The 24324-nt window shown below is 44.6% G+C and overlaps 1 protein-coding gene across 1 annotated transcript; it reads right to left on the bottom strand.

Annotated features, from left to right (window-relative positions):
• Positions 1–353: 353 nt before the first annotated feature.
• On the bottom strand, positions 354–22442 carry LOC146812295 (phosphoenolpyruvate carboxykinase, cytosolic [GTP]-like). The gene is made up of 10 exons (XM_085619288.1): positions 22312–22442; positions 19141–19364; positions 18070–18251; positions 17685–17888; positions 17388–17575; positions 4147–4309; positions 3808–4032; positions 3560–3691; positions 1969–2064; positions 354–1582 (listed from the first exon to the last, which is right to left on the bottom strand). The coding sequence occupies exons 2-10, from the start codon at positions 19362–19364 to the stop codon at positions 1128–1130; spliced, it is 1869 nt and encodes a 622-aa protein (XP_085475414.1). The 5' UTR covers positions 22312–22442; the 3' UTR covers positions 354–1127.
• Between the last annotated feature and the right edge of the window lie 1882 nt (positions 22443–24324).

The raw sequence follows: 24324 nt of genomic DNA, 5'->3' as shown, positions 1-24324 counted from the left end.
GCACTGAAATGAGATGTTAACAAGTAATAGGTTTCTCCATTTACCACTTGTGCTGCTCATGCATACTTACGAAGATATTGTTGAGTTATATCAAATAAAAGCGTTTTTCATCCATCCCAAAATAGTAAGTTTCTGTGTGATCACGTTCCTCTATAAAAACATACAAGTCTGTAGCAATCAAGCATTTGGAAGTAATTAGTCAGGAAGCACCTAAGGCAGTGGGAGATGTTACACATCACCGTCTAAAATAGGAAAAACTGCACAATCAGATCGTGAGAAATTAATAGTTTTTCATAGTTTAAGTATCTCCTGTTGCCTCATCTTCATGTAAATCAGGACCACTTTCAAAGGTTTGTAAAAAAAATGATTTAATAAATAGTAGAACAATGATGAAAAACAATTGAAATTACAGAAAATACGGCTTAGAAAAATAAGATGCAATAAATGTACAACAAACAATTGTTTTAAAATGTATCGAACTGGTAACAAATTGTTTTGAAATACATAGACACATACATTTTATCAAATAAATACGGACAGTATATACCCTGTACAGGTTTCAACTATATAGCATTCGCTTCTCTTTCTCTCATCTGTCATTGCTTAATTATTTACAACAAAGAGGATAACTTGATACCACATGCAGAATTTACGTCATTATTAAATGGTTTTGAAATCCAGGATTACTAATGAGATTCCAAATTTCTACAACAAGGTGGAAACGCCAAGGTGCATTTGCACAGTTTATGTTTCCCTCTCTTACATTCACAAATATAAGGTTCGGAAATCCCTGAGTTGAAGCTCAGCCTTGATGGATTTAACTGAGGTCAGTAAAATCACAAGAAATCTTCAAAGCACCCACTGGCTTCAAATACATACCAACTTTTAACATATCCATAATGTACAGATAAACGTAAACAATAATTCCAAGCATACAAGAGACAGTAGTAAAGTGGCCAGCTCTACTGTGCCTCTGTGGATTCCCTGAGCTGGCCATACGTATGTCCATACTCTTTACATCCCAATCTAGGAGCAATTACTCCTGGGCCTTTATCTGGTTCTCAGTGAGTAAATTCTCAGAAGTGTGGGTGAATTCTGTTCACATAATGGTTCCTGAATCCCTGATCTCACATCTGTTTAATTCTGTTCTCCAGCTCGAGAAGCTCACGCTCTATTTCATATGGGAGGTCAGCGTTGACTTGTTCTTCAAAGTATTTCTTGATGTCTTCCACCTCATCTTCCCAGAAATCCCTGGACAAGTGGAAAAGCTCTGCCATATTGACATCTTTGAGACCTTTTAAGTTGAAGTCTGTGGTAGTAGGCACATAACCGATGGCTGTGCGCTCCGCGCACCCCTCCCCGTTGATCCTTCGGAACATCCACTCCAGAACACGGGAGTTCTCACCATAGCCGGGCCAGAGGAAATTACCTTGTGTGTCTTTGCGGAACCAGTTGACATGGAAGATTTTGGGCAGTTTGGCAGCAGGGAAGTGCTCCATGCTCAGCCAGTGGGCGAGGTAGCGGCCAAAGTTATAACCAAAGAAAGGTCTCATGGCAAATGGATCGTGCATGATGATTTTACCTGAAAATACAGGGTAATAGGAACACGTCAATCTTATTTTATATTATTTTAGATATACATAATGGTCCCACATTTGTTTACATTCAGAGAGGTGGGTTTTACAAGGAAGTATATCAGAGGTAAGCTTGCATATGGGGAAACGAAGACATTGAGGTCATTGTCAGTGTGACTGTGAGTATAAGAGGCCTGAGGGAGAGTCTGTAACATGTCAGGCTATCAGTCTTAAAGAGGAGCTTTTATAGGGAGGAGAAAATTATTATTTTCAGGCTGAGAAGAGGCAGGAAGACATTTTCACGTCAGTCGACCATTTGAATGTCGGGGTAGTTTCTGGTGCACAGGTGTCACAGTAGTGCATTTTATAGGGCACACAATGACGTTTGACTCACCTTTGTGCTCTGCGGCTGCTGTTGACTCAGATCTCATGGCCGCCCCCACAAACACTCCATGCTGCCAGTTCAGTGCTTCATAGACCAGAGGAACACCTGCAAATCAGAGGAAGGTGTGTTCAGACAGGAGTCCTGCAATATCTCTATCATGTGCATTTTGTACATAGAACTTAAAGACTTCAACAGCTCAATGCTATGTCTATATAAGTACTTGTCTTTTAATAAAAGATTGTTTAGTCGGGCCCTATCTGGAGCCAACAGGGCTTCAAAAAATCTTTGGTAATGGGATACAGTTTATGGATGTAAGAGATGCTTTAAGTGGAAATATAGAGGTGCGGGCAGTCTGTATTCAGAGAACATATTTGTTACTGAGAATTGCTGGTACTTTCTCATTAAATGTATTGCAGCATTCAAATTAAAGACGTACAGGTACGCTGTCCATTTAAAGCACTAGATGTAAGAGAGATAGAGAGAGATGTGGTCTTCACATCATGCAAACCACAGTGGTCTTCAGGTCTCTTGATAATGGGAGATGATTTGATTAGGATTTTAGGCAGAGGTGTTGTTATTCATAATAAGAATACCAGTGATAATTTAGGGATCTCTACCATTTGTCTCCTTTCAGGTTGCTGATAACAGGCGGCAATTAGTCACAAACTTAAAGTAACTCATTTAAGTGACCACAGAAGAATGAAAGATTGAGTGAACCCGGGAAGGTTTGAACCTGGGACCTTCAGGATAAACACAGATTTCTACAATGGAAGCATTGGTCCACTGAGCGAGTTTTGCTACCGTTCGGATGGATCAAATATCTCTGATCCTTGAACAAGGGTTTCATAAATGATGTGAAAAATCACTGTTTGAGTTTGAAAGAATGAGACCTAGGTAGGGAAAAAGTTACCCTCAAAAATCTAATGTAAAAATGTGAGGATCTAACTGTGTGTAGGTAAGATGGGAAAATGAGAGGGTAAATAAAACACAGACACTTAAATACCACAGGGTATGAACACTGTAGAAGAGATTAGCATATCTCAGTGGAGATGCAGTATTACAACGCAAAGGCATTAGAGGCGAGTTGTCACAAGAGTAATGTGAAGAAGGTACTGACAGAAAGAGTAGTAAATGCGCAAATCTCCCTTTACAGAAAACACGATTAGAGCAGGGTCAGAAAACAGAGAAACATGCGTAGAACAGTTACCAAAGAGTGACCATAGTGGAAGATCAATCACACAAAATAGGACTGAACCCCATTCATTACAATTCTCCAATAACCAATGGATTATATTATTTGCACTTGTACTAAAATTATTGCTTTCAGATACTACTCCTTAAATTGAGATTATTTTAGGGAAGCAAATAATGTTTCTCCATTTTTGCTGAGTACAAATATTTAACAGAAACTTTTACTAGCATTATTATTGTTTATTTAGTATCCATGCAAATTAAGTGCAATCTACCAAAAGTTATTTTATACAACATGCCCCAAAACAGTCTCTTTTTTAATTATATGATTAAACAGTGATTAAATAAACAGCTATTGAACTGAAGGTGTGCAGTATATCTTCTATTCAAAGTTTTTTAGAATTGTCACCTTTGGGTCTCCGTCCTCCAAAAATGATGCCCTCGATGGGCACGCCCTCAGGGGATTCCCATGCCGGATCAATGATGGGGCACTGGCTGGCGGGAGTGCAGAAACGAGAATTGGGATGGGCACATGGCTCATCTAGAGTGAAAGAAAATATGAGAAGACGCCTGAGCATCAGACACCAAGTTCACACAATAGAGTGGGAACGTGTTACGTTTTATATATATATATAGAGAGAGCATTCTCCTCCTTACCACAGTCATGACTCCATTCCTTGTTCTTCCATGAGGTCAGTGTCACTCCAGATTCCACAGTCTTCTCCATGCCCTCCCAGTAGATGCCTCCATCACTGGTCTCCCCAACATTGGTGAAGATTGTGTTCCTCTCGATGGTCTTCATGGCATTCGGGTTGGTCTTTTCTGACGTTCCAGGAGCAACACCAAAAAATCCATTCTCAGGATTAATAGCCCTGAGGTTACCTGCAACAAAGCAAAGCTGTTGATTAGAAAGGAACAGAAGACTTGGGCAGAGTGTAGCACGCCCTAATTCAAACATCAGAAGGGTCATTTGCAGCCCTACAATAAGCGGGTTACCTTGTTCATCAAACTTCATCCAGGCAATATCATCTCCCACACACTCAATTTTCCAGCCGGGCAAAGTTGGGTTCATCATGGCCAAGTTGGTTTTCCCACATGCACTAGGGAAGGCGGCTGCAAAATACTTCTTCTCGCCATCTGGGTTTGTGATGCCCAATATCTGAGGGAAAAAAGAGTTGGTTGCTTACTACTCAACTCTGATGTAGTATCACTCAATGTGCACAATGGGGCAGACTGCTTTAATCAAAAATTCTGTTAATTGAACAAACCAATGTTTTCTGCATGCCTACGATACAGCTACATTTGTGGTGCAATATATTTGCTTTATTTCTTACTTCTTATCCAAGAGATAGTTTTAGATGAGTCTGACCACTGAGGTATGTGGTCTAGATTAATTTGCATAATATTATACAAGAAACGCCGCTATGGCCCCTGCTTACCTTGTGGTAAATAAAATCTTCTTTACCGGACTGAATTTCATACGGAATCTTAAAATAAAGTAAAATAGCTCAAAATAACAAGAGGCAGAATCCGTGGTATAAGAGGTTTTCTAAATGGGCTTTATTCCACTCAAAATGGCCGACTCGAGTCGCGGCCTTCAGGTTCCGTCACCACGAGGGTTCAGGAAGTGAAGTACAATACTTTATTGACAGACATGCATTTTTATAATAAGTACATTACAATGAAACGAATGTAGAAGGCGTAACATTTGATAAGAAAAGTGACATAACAGGTACGTAATCGAAACTAGGCGTAATAAGGAATAAAAGAAACATGATTGGTTAGGATTATCAGACATAGGTGGATCTATAAGATAATACTTGGCATAGATGCGCGCGCAGCAGCATGACGTGTGAGTGACGTGCAACTAGGGGGTGAAGGGACTTGACATTTAGCTCTACATGTGGAGACGAGAAGTCTGGGGGGTCAAGTCAACCTAATCCCAAATCATATCTAACATCCTATGTTTAAAGAACTATGTTATCCACAAGGAAGGACTCTCGGACAGAATCTAGTCTATACTGACTGTGTGCGTGCACAAACGCCTAAGTGTCTATATGAGATGCGAGGGGCAGAAAACTTTCCATGGCAGCAGGGCTATGAATCACTTGCAGGAGGACGGAAAGGCTGAGTCCTTTGCTTGTGAGCTAAAGGAAATGTTTACCTAAATCACTAGACAGGAATGCATCGGCTGAAGAGCAAGATAGATAATTCGAAGGTGAAATACAGCTTCTTGGCAGGCAGGCGAAAACTGGCCGAGGCAGGCACCGTTAGCTGCACAGGGAGTAGGACAAAGTTCATGGATACAGATGCGAGCTCAAGCTGAAGCTGTCAGAGACAGAGAGCAGGGAAAGGCTTTGAGGACAGAATCGGGCCTACTTGCCTGAACTGTAAAAATGGAGTAACTTAGCCATATAAAGTCGGTGGCCTTTCATACTTAGGAATCGAATATCCAGCCCATTGATGGCGGATCTGACAGAGAACATGTCGACGGTAGACACACATATATTTGCGTTCTTAGAAACTGGAACTGGAGGGAACATACATGTATTTGTAACATGCATATAGAACCGTTGGGGTCCAAGATAGGGGACATAACTGATCAGGAAAATCCACATTTCCACATTCCCTCCTTGTCCCCTACTTGCCCTTTAAGAGATATCAATCTTCATCATTCCATCGATTTGCTCATGGAGCATCATTTCTTTTTCCTTCTTCTTCCGGTGTTTTGAACGAGAACTGTGATATGGAATGCATGATGTGGCACACAGACCACAAATCGCTGGTCCACATTGCAGGCATAAACAACAACTGAAAAGCATAAGAAGGCCAATACCTAGGAAGGATAGAACTCTCCATCCCCAGGCTGATATCACACTCCAAAACCACCCGGACCACGTCCAAGTGCCTGGATTCTCGTGTATCTGGCTCACAATCTTATGAAGGCGTGTTATAGCTTTATATACAGATGGCGAATTTTCTGGTATAAATATGCAGCAGCTGGATCCGATGACCCTGCAAGCTCCGCCCCTATCGGCCAGGATGACGTCAAGGACAAGACGATTCTGGAGAACAATAATTCTCATCACTGATTGTTCTTCTGTCAGATTGCCTAGGGCGGCTATAGTCTCGTTTACTACAGCTTCAAGAGTCTTGGTTAGTCTGCGTATCAGCTTACTATTTGATATTGTACCTATATAGGGAAAGATACCTTTATTGAAATCTACATACTTGTCCCATGCCGTCTCAGTATAATCGACAACTGGGAGATCTCTTCGCTCTCTATTGTGTACTAAATGAACATTTCGATAATAATCAGGGGGAGCTAGAAAAACAGGTGGCAAAAGGAATGCTATGTAACAGGTACCATCCCAATCTAGAGGCAGACGCATATATGCAGTCTGACCACATATAAAGTAAGAATGGCGAGAAGCTCTAAATGAAGATTTACCTTGATCACTATATTCTACTGTAGTAACGCATTGGCTATGGCCCATGTGTATGGAACCAACTTTTCTTACACATAATTCACCCTTAACTGGAAATACTGACATAGTGGGCAGAATTAGTTCAACTTCGGTTTTGACATTCAAAATCATAAGATTAGGCGTAAAATTACCTAATTTATACACTTCATTTTCTAAATCAGTTCCTGTTCTACTGGGGTGACCCTCCTTATTAGGGTGACAGACTTTGAATAAAACTAGATTCAGATTTCCCCATATCCAATGTTGTTGATAAACTGCTGTGTCTGGGTCTATGGAATTTAATAAACTAAACCATGCTCCACAGGAGCCATTGTGTGTGAACGGATGTGGAAAGAAAGGCAGAACTCCTTTGTTATTCTGATAGGGAGGGAGTCGGCCACACACCCAACAATTGGTGGCATTACTAGTCTGATGGGAATGATGTAACATACTAATGAAGGTGTTGTTGCGCAGCGCAAGTCTATAGGACAACTCATGTGGGGGTAATTCACTAAAAGAATGTTCATCAGTTATATTGAAAGCACGTTTAGAAACAGGATAATACATATGCAACAATATGCTTGCAGTAACTATTAAAAAACTCAAGGAAAACAAAATTAATAAAGTCACAATACAGTGGCTACGCAGTAATTTACAATAAGCATGTCGTTTTATCATGATTCTGGACTCTACATCATTCAGACCTAAGGGATACATGTCGGGACAGATTCAACCGCTTCACCTTGGAGAGGACTTAAACAATCAAATCGTCCGACAGTTTGGATCTGGACCTGAGTTTCTGCTTATAGAGTTCGGTGCTACTGGCTTCAGCCAAAGGTAGCTTTGAGTCAATGGGGGAAGACACACGAGGAGTACTGTTTGTGTCAGGAGGAAGTCCATGAAATTTCTTTATATGGCTGGAATGCACCCAGCCTTTTCTCCCTTCGATCTTCACAGCTGTTCTGGTTGTCAGCAGGACCAACTCAGGAAGCCTCCACCTTGGCTCCAGTTGGGTTTTCCGATCAAAATTCCTGACGAGAACATAATCGCCGGGAATTACATCATGAGGTTTCACCTCGGTGTTGTCGGGAAAAGCTGCGACTACCTGTGAACGACAAGATTGTAGTGCAGACATCAAGGAAGCCAGGTAATCTGTCAGCATATTACAGTCAACATCAGTTATTTTACGGGGTATAGGCGTCCCCCACATATTCGGTGGTCTACCAAAGATCACCTCATAAGGTGATAGCCCTGTTCGAGAGTGTGCTACCATCCTCATGTAAAATAGCGCAACTGGTAAAGCTACTATCCAGTCCACACCTTTTTCCTGACATATTTTAGACAGTCTGATTTTTAAAAGTTGATTATGTCGTTCCACGAGACCTGCTGCCTCGGGGTGTCGGACACAGTGGAATTTCCACTGATATCCCAACAAAAGCGAGACATGTTTCATTAATTCGGATGAGAAAGGCTGGCCGTTATCTGAATATACAACACGTGGTAAACCGTACCGTGGGAAGAATTCTCGAACTAGCTGCTTGGCAGTAGTCGGGGCAGTGTAATCTGATACGGGATACGCCTCTGTCCAACGGGAGAGAGCGCAGACAACTACGAGAACATATTTGAATCCTCGACAACGTTCCATCTGAATATAATCCATCTGGAGGACTTCAAAAGGATGGTCAGGAGGCTGAAATCCACCCTGCTCTACGGGAACACTCTTTCCTGGATTAAACTGACAACATATCATACAGGTACGAACTTTTTGTTTAGCTGCTGCTCGTAAATGTTTGTTGAACCAAATGTGCTGAATGCTGTCTAGCATAGCCTTCTCTCCTAAATGTGCTGGACTGTGAACTGTAGCTATAATGGCTTGAACCATGGAATCAGGGAGAAACCATACAGATTTCTCCTTCGTCATCCATCCTTGATCTGTCTGGATCCCTCCTAGTTCAGTCCACTTCTTTATTTCTTCTGCTGTGGCATGTGTCTGTATGTCAATTACGTCAAATGCGGGATCCTTAATTGTCATACACTGTGTTGGTGTCTGAACTATTGGCTTTGTCATATCTAATGTGCGATTCTGAGCAGTCTGTTTAGCTGTTCTGTCAGCTAAATCATTGCCTTGAGAAATGGTATCAGTAACCTTCGTGTGTGCTTTACATTTCATAATCGATATAGCAGTGGGTAGATGTATTGCGTCTAACAAAGCATGAATGAGGGGTCCGTGCTGAATGTGGGCACCATGGGAGGTTAAATAACCTCTCTCTCGCCATAGCACGCCGAAGTCGTGTACAACTCCGAATGCATAACGTGAGTCAGTGTATACATTAACTTTCTTATTTGTGGCTTGAATACAGGCTTGTGTTAGAGCAATAAGTTCTGCTGCTTGGGCTGACAAAGTATCTATACAATTTGTCTCAATAACTTCAGTGTCTGTTGTGACTGCATACGCGGTCACTAAATCTCCTGTATTTGTTCTCATGCACGATCCGTCTACATACAACGTCAGGTCTGGATCTAACAATGGAACGTCTGTCAAGTCTTGTCTAGGTTTCGTCTTTATTTCAATGATTTCAACACAATCATGAGCTAGTGGGTCTGTTCCAATTACAGGTAATAGTGTAGCAGGATTCAATGTATTACACCGTCGGATCTCTATGTGTGGTTGAAACAATGTCAGTTCATAACCGGTAAGTCTTGCTATGGTCAAGTGTTGTGTTTGTGTTCGGTTCACAAGAACCTCTACTGCATGTGGTACTTGTACTGTCAATGGGTGTCCTAATACTATGGCATCGCTTTGTCTGATTGCTAAAGCTGTCGCTGCCACTGATTTCAGGCATGCAGGCAAAGCCTGAGCTACGGGATCTAATGTACTGGAAAAATAAGCACATGGCTTGCGTGATCCTGCTTGATCCTGAGTGAGTACTGACAAGGCAGTACCTTCGCGTTCTGTAACAAAGAGTGTAAAATGTTTGCTATAACATGGTGTTGCTAAAACAGGTGCTTGACATAAAGCTTCCTTTAGGCTTTCAAAAGCTTGTGTATGTTCCTGAGTCCAAGGGAGAACAGTCGATGTGGCTGCCTCCTGTGTGGTTAACTGAATGAGTGGTTTTGCTAGAAATGCGTACTGAGGGATCCACTGCCTACAATATGAAGTGAGGCCTATGAAAGCCCGCACCTCCTTTTGTGTCTGGGGTATTGACATGTTAGCAATTAACTGGATGCGATCTGGTGTAAGCTGCCTTCCCTCCTTGGACAGCGAGTGACCAAGATAAATAACTCGCTGGACACAGAATTGCAGCTTAGAAGGAGACACCTTGTGCCCCTTGTCGGCTAGGAAATGTAAAACTGTCAGAGAAGCTTTTTCACATTCTGGCTCGCTTCTCGCTGTGATCAGCAGATCATCGACATATTGAAGCAGTGCAGTATTGACTGGCATGTGGATACTGTCAAGTTCTCGTTTCAGTGCTTGGCTGTAGATGCTGGGGCTTTCTGTGAATCCTTGGGGAGCGCGTGAGAATTTAAAGCTGCGCCCATTTAAACTGAATCCGAACAAGTATTGGCTTTCCGGATCTATTGGGACGCTGAAAAAGGCATTCTTGAGATCGATTACAGTAAAGAATGTTGCTTCGGAATCAATTGCTGTCAACAATGATGATATATCAGGGACCACAGGGAATTGTGGTACAATGCACTTGTTTAGTTCACGCAAATCAATAACCAATCGGTACACTGGTGGGGCAGTAGGATCAGTTCGTTTAAGAATCGGAATTATCGGTGAATTACATACATTGGAGTCTGTTTCTACAACTACTCCCTGGGCAATCAGCTCATCAATGATTTTCAGCAAAGCCACTACAGCATCATGCGGTAACTTGTATTGTCGCATTCGTGGTAGTACCACTCCTGCTTTCAGTGTGACTCGATAGGGTGTAATGTTCATGCAGCCAACATCCGTAGGGCCTTGTGCCCATAGATGTACTGGTAAAGTCTGTAGTCGGGGATCCATGTCTCTAGACACATAGTGACCTTTAAAATCACGTAAAAACAACCTTACTCCTTCCGGAGAACAACATATTATGGCTCCTAGTGCTTTCAGAGTTTTAATTCCTAACAGATTTTCTGGGCATGATTTAGTAAGCAATAAATCTGTAGTTCGTGTCAAAGGTCCTATCGTAAGTGGTAGAGGCTGTGATACTTCATTAACAATAGGTTTTCCTGAAAAACCAAGGGAAACATTTTGAGAGCCTGAGAGGGGTGCCCCTGGAACTTCACTACGTTTTATGGTTGTTCGACTTGCCCCTGTATCGAGTAAGAATTTTCTATCTTGACCTAATAATTCACTATGTACATAAGGTCCTTCTTGATCTACAGGAATCTCGATAAGCGGTAAGTCAACTTCCCTCTCTAGGCTGGTTCATGCGTAACGCTGATACTCAGGGTATTCATACTGTGCAGTCTGATACATTTGTCGTGTTGTGGTTTGTGTGGCAGTAGCAGGCAACGGTGGTGCAGCTGGCACAAACTGTATGGGTTGCTGTGAGGCTGGCATGGACTGTTGTTGAACTGGCATGGACTGTCCATGCTGCATAGCTCCTTGTTCATTCTGATCTTGTCTAACTAATCGTGGTCTCTCCTTTGCAATACCTGTAGCTATATTACGTTTCAGGACTGGACAATCGTGTACATAATGGCCCAGTTGTTTACAGTAATTGCAGGTTCCCTTTACAGGAACTGTAGAATCACCAGAATGTGTCACACCCTTTTTGTGACCATCTGCTGGTACTGTCTGAGAAACTAGCATTTTCATTTTTGTATCCTTCATGCGTCTATGCTCGTGTTCTTGTTCATCCCTAATTCTATTGTGATGATACTGTAACATTTGTAGCATTTGCGACGGAGTGTTACTTTGCCAGGTACTCTCGAATTTCAATATTCTATTCTTTACTGGAGGCAATGCATTTTCCACTAATTTTGTCACAAATAAATGTGGATATGAGTCACTACTTGCTTTTATACCACTATTTATACCAAAACATTTTTCAAATCGAGCATAATAATCGCTTGTGTCTTCATCTTGCTTTTGTTTGCAGGCTGTGATTGCACCCCAATCTTCCTTTTTTGTAGTTAATAAACGTGGCAGTACCTGTACTAGTAAACCTGGTAACAGTTTAACTTTATCCCCGAGCCCTGAACCTGCAGTTCGGCCCCTTTCTTCCTCTGCTAATGCTGTCCAGTCTATCTTTTGGTCACCCACTTCCCACTCTTTTTCTTTCAGTTTTTCATAAATGCCAGCAGGCAAAAGCACCTTTAATATCGTCATAATATCAGGAAAGGTGTACTCTCCCATCAGTAACATGTCTTTAATTTCTCGGTGGAAACCCGCTGGGTCTTTGTCATGACTAGGTACTACTTTTTTCATTTCTAATAATTCCATTTTTGATATGGGTGTGTAAACAAATACACGGTGAAACTCATTGTCTTCGCCTTTTATTGGGTGCACTTCTCGTAGGGGATTTTGTCTATCCATATAGTACGGCGCTCTTTCTCTGCGGGGCAGCGAGAGAGAATCCGGACTTACAAAAAGGACATACTGCTTACGTGACACTAATATCTCTTTAATTAGCTTGTTACTAGAACCTCTCCATCTGTTCGTGAGTAGTTCCGTTAATATATCAGGTAAAGGACCAGGGTCAGCATGTTGGCTCTTATATAATATGAGGAGTTGCTGAATCATATAGATTCCAGCTAAACGTTGTTCATCTGTACTGAGATTAAAAAACGTGTGTGCTACGGTCTCATCACCGTATTTTTCAGGACTGTCAATCCAGTGAACGGCTGATCTGGCTAATTCTTGCTCATCCATGGAATCGAGGAGGTGGTAACCCCTTCGTTCTCGTAGTATTTTATCTGCGGCTTGAAACGAATGTTCAGGAGACTTCAGATTTATTATAGGCGTCGGATACGTTCTGCTATTATTTGGGCATACTGAGTGTATGGGATCAGAAAAACATCTAGCATTATCACAGGATCCTCCTCTGCCTACATAGGCTATGGTCTCTGACTGTCTTGCGGAATTCCCTGATTCGGACACTTCATCTTGCTCAAACTCGTCTGTTCCCAATCTTTCTTCATGAATACGCTCTATTTCTTTACGGATTTTTCGGCACATGGCTATTATACAATTTTGCTTATCGTGTCTCCCTTCTGATATATTCTGACTCCATCTTGTAAGAATAAGCATTGCATTCGGGTCTACCCCCGGGCGGTCTTGATTTCTGATCACACAGTTTATGAGGAAACGTAACAGTTCCCCCTGTATTTCTACTTTCTGGAATTCCATAGCTCTGTTAATACATCCTGGATCTCGTCCTGTTTGAACAAAATGATATATGTTATCTAGATGCGTAGTCATTCCTGGTAACCTTGCTAAATACTCTGCGGCTCGCCTGATACGTAATGATGCCAGGACCATTTCGTCCTCTTTACCAACCACCGGGTCATATCTACAATTTACAAGGAGTTCCTTAAGCGTACGTTCACTTACGAATTTAGGTGTACGTGAATGTGCTGACTCTTGAAAGACAAGTTTATTTATTCTAGGTGGTGTAAAGGTAATGCTAGCACCTCCCGTGGCCCCATCTGGGGCGTCGGGTGTGAATGGGTTCGTTGAACGTGACACAGCAACTATGGGTGTCGATACCTCTGTAGAGTCGACTGCGGAGACAGATGCGGAAACAGATGTGCTTGCCGAAGCTTGTGTCGGGACTTGCTGTTGCACGGGGACAGATACCTGATCCTGACGTTGAACCCCTACACCAGACGGTCTATGTGGTGCGGCGTTAGCATACTCGGGAGCTGCGTCGTCTAGATATGAGGAAAGAAAAACATCTTCTGCGGTTCTGGGATGCCCTTTTGGATGTACCTTAATTGGAAATAATGGGGGTGGCAAGTCTTTTGGCATCTCTGGAGCAGCCTTAGGTAGTCCTTCGGCTAGAAGGGGATACATACCATTCATAAGAGCATTTCTTTGTCTATTTACTTGTTCTGATTTCACTCGGATACCTTCCTTAATTAATAGATTTTCTTGAACTTTATTTGAACTTTCTTTACTCCTCTCTTCTTGTCTACGTGCTTTTTCTGTTCGTCTATGAGATTCTTTACGCCATAACTCAACAGCGTCTTTCTGTGATTGTCTGACCTTTCTTTTCCATAACTCTTCCTCCACTTTCATGATGCATTCTGCATCCCAGGTTCCCGCTACGGGCCACCTTTGACTTTCCGGCAATCCCTTGGTATAATCTACCCATAGATCAAGAAATAATATGGCATCTAAGCCATGCTTATGGTACATAAAATGCCCTGGAGTGTCCCTAGGAGGAATAGGAACTGCTTCTTCAAGCACCCCTTTTCTGGTAGTAATCTGTCTTAACTTCGAGAAGAGCGGCATATTGACAACTGATCTGATACTTACTCTTGAACTTACTTAATACGAAAAAACCCCAATAATGAACAGTGTACAATGAACAATCATTCATACCACAATATGCAAGACATTTCTGAAAACATTAAACATTAAACATTTAACAATGACCGACAATGATGACAGTCTGCCTAACTAATCACCACGCTGAATTCTTGACAATAACTGCATACTTCGGAATACTTGATATACTGCTAAACAGTACATATACACTGCTAAACAGTGCAGACCGGATTTGTGTACCCAAATCCGTCTTGACCGGCACAACCTATGTGCGCGTCAACACGCCTCCCCGGCGATGGTACTCACCGAGTAGCTCCTTGAAACGGAAGGCCTCAGAGAATGGACAGGACTCGATGACTGCGGACAGCGGACCCTCTGGACATCGGGATTTCGAAATATCTGGTGGGCCTCTGTATACCTCGGATCTTGCTCTCTCAGCTAGGCTCTGGTCGGGATACTTCGCACTTCTCACCGCCTCGTCTGGGTTGATCGCAGCCTCAGTCGCCCCCGCTTGACCGGAGGGAGCTTACAGGAAATCCTGCTGGTACGCGTTTATGGTCCGTCCAGCTGTGGCAGGAGACCGGGCCTGCAACGCACCGCCGGCGCGTGAGATGAGAAAGTGTCCCTGTTCGGGCGCCATTATGTGGTAAATAAAATCTTCTTTACCGGACTGAATTTCATACGGAATCTTAAAATAAAGTAAAATAGCTCAAAATAACAAGAGGCAGAATCCGTGGTATAAGAGGTTTTCTAAATGGGCTTTATTCCACTCAAAATGGCCGACTCGAGTCGCGGCCTTCAGGTTCCGTCACCACGAGGGTTCAGGAAGTGAAGTACAATACTTTATTGACAGACATGCATTTTTATAATAAGTACATTACAATGAAACGAATGTAGAAGGCGTAACATTTGATAAGAAAAGTGACATAACAGGTACGTAATCGAAACTAGGCGTAATAAGGAATAAAAGAAACATGATTGGTTAGGATTATCAGACATAGGTGGATCTATAAGATAATACTTGGCATAGATGCGCGCGCAGCAGCATGACGTGTGAGTGACGTGCAACTAGGGGGTGAAGGGACTTGACATTTAGCTCTACATGTGGAGACGAGAAGTCTGGGGGGTCAAGTCAACCTAATCCCAAATCATATCTAACATCCTATGTTTAAAGAACTATGTTATCCACAAGGAAGGACTCTCGGACAGAATCTAGTCTATACTGACTGTGTGCGTGCACAAACGCCTAAGTGTCTATATGAGATGCGAGGGGCAGAAAACTTTCCATGGCAGCAGGGCTATGAATCACTTGCAGGAGGACGGAAAGGCTGAGTCCTTTGCTTGTGAGCTAAAGGAAATGTTTACCTAAATCACTAGACAGGAATGCATCGGCTGAAGAGCAAGATAGATAATTCGAAGGTGAAATACAGCTTCTTGGCAGGCAGGCGAAAACTGGCCGAGGCAGGCACCGTTAGCTGCACAGGGAGTAGGACAAAGTTCATGGATACAGATGCGAGCTCAAGCTGAAGCTGTCAGAGACAGAGAGCAGGGAAAGGCTTTGAGGACAGAATCGGGCCTACTTGCCTGAACTGTAAAAATGGAGTAACTTAGCCATATAAAGTCGGTGGCCTTTCATACTTAGGAATCGAATATCCAGCCCATTGATGGCGGATCTGACAGAGAACATGTCGACGGTAGACACACATATATTTGCGTTCTTAGAAACTGGAACTGGAGGGAACATACATGTATTTGTAACATGCATATAGAACCGTTGGGGTCCAAGATAGGGGACATAACTGATCAGGAAAATCCACATTTCCACAACCTGGTGCCTCATCCACCTGTCTTAAATCTGTTTAATTCTACTTCAATTGTGTTGAATTTTCATCCCTAAGAACCTCTACTTAAATTTTACCAACACCAACTGTCCCTGCTTTCCAGATTTGATGCCCTCCACTCCCTTGTCAGTCTCTTTAGCCTTCTCTATCTAGACTACTTCTGCCTGTGTGGGTAGTAGTGGCATACTGTGTCTTTAGCATTACAAGAGACGCCACCATCAGTTACACGCAAGACCATAAGAAGAGAATATGCTACTAAATTTGCACTTCACTCTACACAGCTTAAATGAGTTAAACACTTTCCTAGAACCCTTAAGGTGTAGACCTGGTCCCAGGTCCAATGTTTAGTAAGACTTACTGTGGGCAAATCCACCCATGTCTAGAACAACCACGCATGCATTAAGGTGATCTCCACAATGCAACAAGGGACACTGAACATGCACCAGAGCATCTCTGCAATACATCAGGCACTTCTGAACTAACCACAGAACAAAGCCTCATAAACACATCTGAGGCGGTGGAGCATGTCTAGCAGAGACTCCGTGCACCACCAAACAAAGGTCAGCTGGTGTAATCAGTCATTGTGCAATTTTAATATACGTTCATCTCACCCAGAACACAAAGTTGGATGTTCAACTGCAACGAGTAAGCAAACTACTCTGCACATGGTCTCCACTGTTACCCCTACATAGGCAGCATTGTTGTATTTCATTGTGTCGAGGTCATTTTAGATACATTTACAGTGTTTCATGCATCTTCTTTTTAAGACGGTATGATCCAAGCAGGTACTACTGTTTCCTTCCCAAAGTATGCTCAGATTTTAAATCCACCCATCCTTCAGTCCCCTCCTGGTCCAATATCAATGTTTATTAGTACTTTATCATGGAGAAATGTTTACCACTTTTACTGATTTTACACCCTATAAGTATTTCATCAGCTTCATCTAATGGTTCTGATGTCCTCTTTCCTCCAGTGTGAACATATTTACCTTCTCCCGCTTTTCCTTGTAAAGCTTTAAGTATGAAGAGATCGCAACATTGTTTGCGGCACTCTTGCCCGTCTCAAATTAGTCTTTCCTTCGGTATTATTAGATATTAGTTTAGTTACCCGCTTGCTTACACTCGTATTTGTGTTTTACATTTTATGTGGTGGCATTTGGCATTATATCCAGTTTTGTTTGATAACTTCTTATGGAGATGAAAGAGAGTAGCCGATGATTTAGGGTCTTGCTTAGATGTTGGTGAATGCACTTTGTAATAAGATTGATGGGTGTTCCCATCTGCCTTATTACATGTGCATTAGGATGTAGTGCACTTGTAATAAGGTGAATAGTATATCCGTCATCTTTGTAATGGAGTACCGTCCCCCAAACTCTAAATCAGACCCTTAGATGTTGTTGGTGTTTTGAGTCTACAGAATATTCCCTTAGCCGTCTCTTACCAGCATGTGTTCAGCCAGCCATCCCTCCTCCTTGGCAATCCTGCTGGCGATCCTCAGCGCAAAGCACTTTTTCCCCAACAAGGAGTTCCCTCCGTAGCCGCTGCCGAAGGACACGATCTCTCTGCGTTCAGGAACGTGTGCGATGAGGGTCATATCCGGGTTACAGGGCCAGTTGTTCACCATGGGTTCTGTGGACACACAAGAAGATGCCTTACTAACACGCCTGGGCTCGCTGGCCGCATGTCAGTCTAGGGATGGGTGTAAGGGAATGACCACAAGACCACGTCACTAACATACTTTTCAGTGGTAGGGGGCAGCCGACCGAATGGAGGCATTTCACAAACTCGCCATCGCCCAGGGCTCTCAAGACGTCGGTGCCCATCCGGGTCATGATCCGCATGCTGGCCACGACGTACGGCGAATCCGTCAACTCAATCCCAATCTTGGACAGGGGCGACCCAATGGGACCCATGCTGAAAGGGATGACGTACATGGTGCGACCTGTGGAACAAAACGGGTTTAGAATGAAGGAAAAATATGTAAAACATGTCATAAACAATTTACTCGCAAAGAACTTCTCAAATGAAAAATTTCCTAAGCAATTTTGAGATGTAAAAAAGTGATTCTGTTGACCGTCACTGTTAGCATATCTCCCTGAATGATGCAGTCTTTTAACCCTCACCTTTCATGCATCCGGGAAACCGGGCCTTAAACGCCTTATCGAAGTCCTCCTCGGACATCCAGCGCCCGAGCTGGCTGGTTCCGGTCTTGGAGAGGGGCACGGTGTCCCTCTGCTCTTGAGTAACGATGACCGTCCGGCTCTCGATCCGGGCCACATCCCTGGGGTCGGTGAGAGCCAGCCAGCTGTGGAAAGAGAGGACGGACTCTTAGACAAACACCACGAGAGAAGCTACGATGGAGAGAGCCATGGAGAATTGTGACCGTGTGTGTATCATAGCGCCAGCACACGTGCAGGGAATGTGATCCACTGTATGTTGACTGATTTGCATAAAGTAATGTGATATATTTGTAAAAGCTTCATATGCCCCACCAGTGCTTAACATGAGCTCGAGGCTGCAGTTGGGGCCCACCGGCACTCACTTTTGAGGACCAGCAGGTATCTTTCATTAACAAACATTGAGTAGGGTCGGGTGGTCGATAAAAGGGTCATGAAGTGGAATCAGGACTGTGTATATTTGGTTCTCGGCGCCCCCACCTCCGAGGGCACCGGCGCAGGGGTCTGGACAAAACCATGGGCCACAGCAGCTATTCTGTTACAAATTAAGCACTGCCCCTAACCACCGCTTTCACTCCTGCTCCACACTGGTTTCCCCCTATATTTCAGAGTGGTTACGTGAAAATGATGTACATGCCCGCGAAATATGGGTCTTTAAAAATGCTAGGGCTAAAGGCATCGGGCATGATCATTTCAGGGTGATGAGTAACATTCGCGTAAGTCCCCAGGGCACTTTGTACAGGGATTTCCATAGTATTCACTACTGCGTAATAAATCAGCTACTAACAGTAAATTGGCAGATTCCCCGCAGATGTCAAAGGTATGTGTGAATGAGTGGGTTTATCAGTGAGGGAAGGAGATAGTCGGTCTGTATGTAAATACATGTTACACCTATGCTGCTGCATATGTGGCACTAGGCGGTAAAACTACTAAAAGAGAAGACTTAAGAGCGGGATGTGGTCTAAACAAGTGTTCACAGAGCCCACCCTCCCCCGGCAGAGGGCGCCCTTCACTCACCAGTTCTCATACTTGGTCAGCCTCTTGACCATGCCGCTCTCCTCCATGAGCGCCAGGAGCCTCTCGTTCTCCCCCTCGGACCCGTCACAGATGTGGATGCTCTCGGGCTGGCACACCTTGGCGTTGCCCACCACAAAGGCCCTCACGTCTGGGCTCAGGCTGTTCAGGTCCCCCTGCACCATCCTGCTGGTGATCTTCAGCTCGGTCTGCAGCAGGGGCGCCATCTTAGGAGAGACCGAAGTGCGTCAGCAGTGCACCAAATATTTACTTAGGTTAGGAAATAAGGGGAAATAGGAAAGACGGGAGATAACCCTTCCCCTCGGCTCCCAACAAGAGTTTTCTCGACTAGATTCCGCTAAGGACCAACCAACACCTGCCCTGTTTTATAAATGCCGACAACACCCTGCCAGGAGGATGGTGACCAAAGATGCTGAGCTCAGTATGTTTCGGCACCACCACTAGCAACACTTGCGTGGCACACACTACCCGCAGTGTCCTTGGGCCCGTTGTTGAATTTAAAGCATGGTGAAGTATCTTTTCCATTTCAACAGCACCAAACCCGCGCATCTACAATCTCAAAGACTCACAAACTGGCCCGTCAGGGCCAGCGACACTTCTTGGTAAAAGTTTAATGCTGGCTTCAAGAGGAGAGAGAACGCAATAGTGCTTAATTTGAGACGGTGGTTGCAGGAGAGGGGCCCAATGGCACTCATTCTAGGGGACTAGGAATTATTTTTCCTAATTAGACTTTAGTCCAGAGCAAATAGCGGGAAAAGCACAAGGGGAAGGGGGGGGGGGGGGGGAGAAAGACAGAAAAACAGTGTCAGTTTTCTGCATAATTATGGATTTGCTGCATTTGCCACATAACCCATCTGCTCCATAATCTGCATATCTTGACAACAACAAAATATTGTGTTTCTAGCTCATACGGATCAAAAGTTGACAGCATCGTGGCGACCCATGTTGCCACGCAGTGGAAGGCCCTATGCAAAGATTCACTGGTCGTCCTTAAATGGCCTATTACTCATTTTGGATGTTAAACTGGCGCTTTTACCTTATATATTATATATATGTGTATGTGTGCAGTAATACCATCACAAAATGTACTGCACAGGGTCGCAAAATGTGTCTTTCCTTTATGTGTAATGTAGTCAACCTTGCCGCATAATTTGATCCTCTCCTGTTGTATTATTCCTGGTTATAGCCTAATTTAACAGAAGGGCAGAGTGAGAAACAAAGCGAAAGGCCGCATAGTTTAAAGGGGGACGATGGGAAAGAGTTATAACATGAAGGGGGAAAGGAAGGGGCCTGCATGAGCTCTGTGTAGTCCCAGCCTGAGCTCTATGTAATTACAGCCTGAGCTCTGTGTAGTCCCAGCCTGAGCTCTGTGTAATCCCAGCCTGAGCTCTGTGTAGTACATGGAGGAGTTCTGTGTCTTCCCCGAATGATCGCCGAGCACTTCATTCACGAGCTCTGTGCAGACCTGTCTGCATGAGCTCTGTGCTGACCTGCATGAGCTCTGTGTAGTCCCTGTCTGACCCCGTGTAGTGCCTCCATTAGCTCGTTCGGTCCCTGCATGAACGAAGTGTCGTTCCTGCAGACGCCCCGGGTGGTCCCTGCAGGAGCTCCGTGTGGTGCGTGCACGAGCGCCGCACATCTCTGCGCGAGCTCTTTACATCCATGTGTGATCGTTGTGGTGTCCATGTATGAGCGCCGTGTAGTCCTTGCATGAGACCCATGAGGTGCCTGCATGAGAACCAGAGGCGCAACTAAAGCCAAATATCGTCGGAGGAAGGGCTAAGAAAAAATATCGGTGAGGCTGAATCTTTAAGCAATAGGCAGAGTGGAGCTGCCGGGGCTCTTAGAAGGGGTGAAACACCAGCGAGGCCTCATTAACATGCAAATGGTCTTTTAAAGACCTGTGAAGTGCTCGGGTGCGGCTGTGTGCCTGCCCGGGAAGCTCTCTCATCCCGGGCTGCCACACACGACGGTGTCATTTAGGCTCCAGCACGGCTCGGTTGCACTTAAGGCCATCTGGAATAGGGGAGTGGCTAACAATGGTGCAGCATGTGCAGTGGCACAGTTACTCAGTGACCTCAGAGCCCATGAACCCTGGTAAGTGTTGTAATTTACTAGTAACCGAGTTGGGGACGGTGTGTGTGTGGGGGGGGGGGGGAGGGGGTGGCATTTCATTACTTGCATAAGGCCCCTGCACCCTTACTACGCCATTGATCGTGAAATGGTGTGTGTGCTCAAGAGCACACGGACTGTGTTGTCCCTTAGCGCACTCTTAATTGCTGATCACAAATATTGCCTGTAGTCTCAACGCCCCTCGCCGGACGTGTGCACTGATGACCAGTTTTGAGTTATGTACATATGTATCCGACTGTCAAAACATTCCATTCAGGCCTCTGAATGCAGCATCTGAAAATGTTTGGTGCTAAAGTGCACACGGGTAGAAAGACGGCCGCGAGCTCTGTCTTTCAGGTGCTTCTAACTAGACCGATTTGTCCTGTAAATGGTCCCCGTGGCGTCTCTTTGGACTGACGCATCGGTGATGCTGGGAAAGAATGCACGACTACAGTTTCCCGTTGTGGAGCTTTTTTTCTGCTGATGGTGAGACAGCTAAGCTGGCTGAGAGCCAATGCTGTGATATGTCCTGTTCCTAACAGGACCGACTCTTTCTTTCATCTGTCTGAGGTCGATAACTATCGTACATAAGATGTGATGTAAGAAGGGCTCTTGTATAAGACACGGAAGCCCTCCCCCTGAACAGCTCCCCCTTTCACCCCCTCGTTGACGACTCTATAAAAAATAAGCTATTGTTAAAAATGTCACCAGGGGGGTAGACTTGTGATAAAAGTATAAAATAAGCCCTAAAATGATAAACAATCCTACGTGCATCAAAATGCGAGAAAGAAAGGAAAAGAAAGAAAATAAGAAGGACGAAAGTGCTCTGCTGGTAACATAAAATATAAATGAATTATTATATGTCAAAGTGACCATTGCATGCTGCTCAGCGCCATACACATATTCGTGTGGAAAATACTCAGAACAAATACAAAGACCAAGGTGACTAATAGATTGACAATTAAAGGAAACATGCACGCATTATATATTTCAAAGCATGGTCTAAATTAGGTAACCGTTCTTCTTCATGGTTTTACTTACTTTTATTCGAGTTCTTGTAAAAATCAGCTCCGTTCTCTTTCTAAGTTCGTAGAAACCTCTCAGAGATCTTCGGGGTCTTCCTCGATTGTGGGGGTCTTCTCTTCCTTTGCTCTTCAAGTCTTGTTGGCTAAAGATGCTCCTGCCCCCTATTAAATAGTCGCTGAGGGTACGCCAACCCCCCTCCCTCAAGCCAGTAAGTGGGTAGCCCCGCCTCTGACGTCAGAGATCGATGTCCAGCCACTTGGAACACGGCCCATAATAAACTACTGTAGACTTAAGTACAAAAGGCTTCAAAGCTGTAAACAGAAACTATCTACGAAAAATAAGGCCCCGGCGGGTAATCACTGATCAGAATATTGGTCGTTGAGTTCCAGTTGTGTTTTTGTCTTGCTGACGGACTCCAAGAGTGACTTATGCTGTGTACTTGACCTTTAACCTACTCGGATTGTGATGCAGGGAGATCTGCCTGTTTCTGGATTGCATTTGAGGTGACAACAACAGCCCTGGGTCAGCACGCTGCCAACAGCACGTAATGGCACGTACCAGAGCAGCGCGAGAGCGCATGCGCAACGAGGAGGCACGTCAGGGGTGTGTTTGCTCACTGTGGACCCGTTTTCTGGGCGCGGCCGAAATACAGTGTGCGGCTGAAGGAAACAGAAAGGTGCAATGTTAGCAAAATTAGACTGTAAATAAAATTAAGGCAGGAGGAGTAACTCGAGGGCTGTGTAGCAGCAGTGCACAGGCTCCATTAGCCATAGTGCCCATATAGGCAACATTCCCCACGAAAACCAAAGCATGCATGAAGAAATAAATACACAAAACAACTTTTGTTTGGGAAAATATTGCTGCAAGTTTATTCCATACAAAAGTATGCAATAGACGGCATGTCCGGCGCAAAGAGGGCGCCAGGAAGAGGGGGGTTATAAATACCTTCCCCCAATCCTCTGTGCGCCGGAAGTGACCCGTCTGTCGTGTCCACTCAGTCGCAATGACGACGGACACAGAGGGTTCTCATTAGGATACTTTATTCTTTCTCCTTACACCAGCATGACTCTCCCTTAACTCCCGACCTGTCCTACTACCCCGCCTCTTCCTGTCCCCGCAGTCCTCCCCTTTCTCCACCCATACCGCTCCGCCCACGCAACCACTAGACCCCTCATCTCTACATCTCCCCCTTTGTTAGCAAAGAAAAGAGTCACCAAGAGTTACATCTCCTCAATCAGCCGCTTGGGCTGACGGATCGTTTTTCGTTGTCGGAGTGTGCGGCCTTCAGGCACTGTAGTCGTTTCGGCTCCGGGTATCTGCCCCGGGAGGCTGTCACCATTGCTCTGTGCTTCAGGTTGCTGAGTTTTTGAAGGTGTAGTTCGCGACTCAAGTGCCTCTTGTAGAGCTGGGCTGCACTTCTGAAAGTGAGACACATTTCGGGTTACGCGCCTGTTGTCTGACTCCGCTGTCAGCATGGTGCCTTTCTGACGAGTGACCGTCAGAGGTTCCGCTCTGAACCTGCTGTCTGTCTTCTTGGATTGCTCCTGCTTAACGACCACGCAGTCCCCTTCGTGGAATGAGAGAGAACGAGCCCGTCTCCTGCCATCTGCGTACGCCTTCATGCTTTCTTTGCGAGCTTTATCGGTGGCTTCCACTTCCCGATGGACACGGTTGGGAGAAATGGGTCGCAGCGCTCCCTCCCAGGTGGGTATCCGGGTCCTGACCGGACGTCCCAACATGAGTGTAGCCGGGCATTTGCCTGTGGTGGCATGCGGTGTCGTCCGATATGCTCGGAGTACATCATTGAGGGCTGCCTGCGGGTCTCTCTTGTCCAGAGCAGCCTGTTGGAATGTCCTTTTGAGAGTGGCCATGAATCTTTCCGCTGTGCCGTTGGCCTGCGGCCATAGTGGTGTTATCCGTCGGTGTCGCACATTCATGAGCGTCAGGAAGTCACTGAATTCCCGGCCATTGAAGGGAGGCCCATTGTCTGTTTTCACCTCCGTGGGTATGCCCCAAGCTGCAAAGACT

The sequence above is a fragment of the Triturus cristatus genome, chromosome 7 (genome assembly GCF_964204655.1).
Source record: "Triturus cristatus chromosome 7, aTriCri1.1, whole genome shotgun sequence".
Lineage (NCBI taxonomy): Eukaryota > Metazoa > Chordata > Amphibia > Caudata > Salamandridae > Triturus > Triturus cristatus.
The sequence above is the reverse complement of the archived record's forward strand: the minus strand, read 5'-3'. Positions and strand labels throughout refer to the sequence as shown.

Excerpts from the sequence above, each read along its gene's own strand:
- LOC146812295 (XM_085619288.1), bottom strand. The coding sequence starts at position 19,364 with ATGGCGCCCCTGCTGCAGACCGAGCTGAAGATCACCAGCAGGATGGTG. Across the intron at positions 4,033-4,146 it reads GATGAAGTTTGATGAACAAG|GTAACCTCAGGGCTATTAAT; the intron begins GTAACCCGCTTA and ends GCTTTGTTGCAG. Across the intron at positions 3,692-3,807 it reads GGAATGGAGTCATGACTGTG|ATGAGCCATGTGCCCATCCC; the intron begins GTAAGGAGGAGA and ends CTTTCACTCTAG.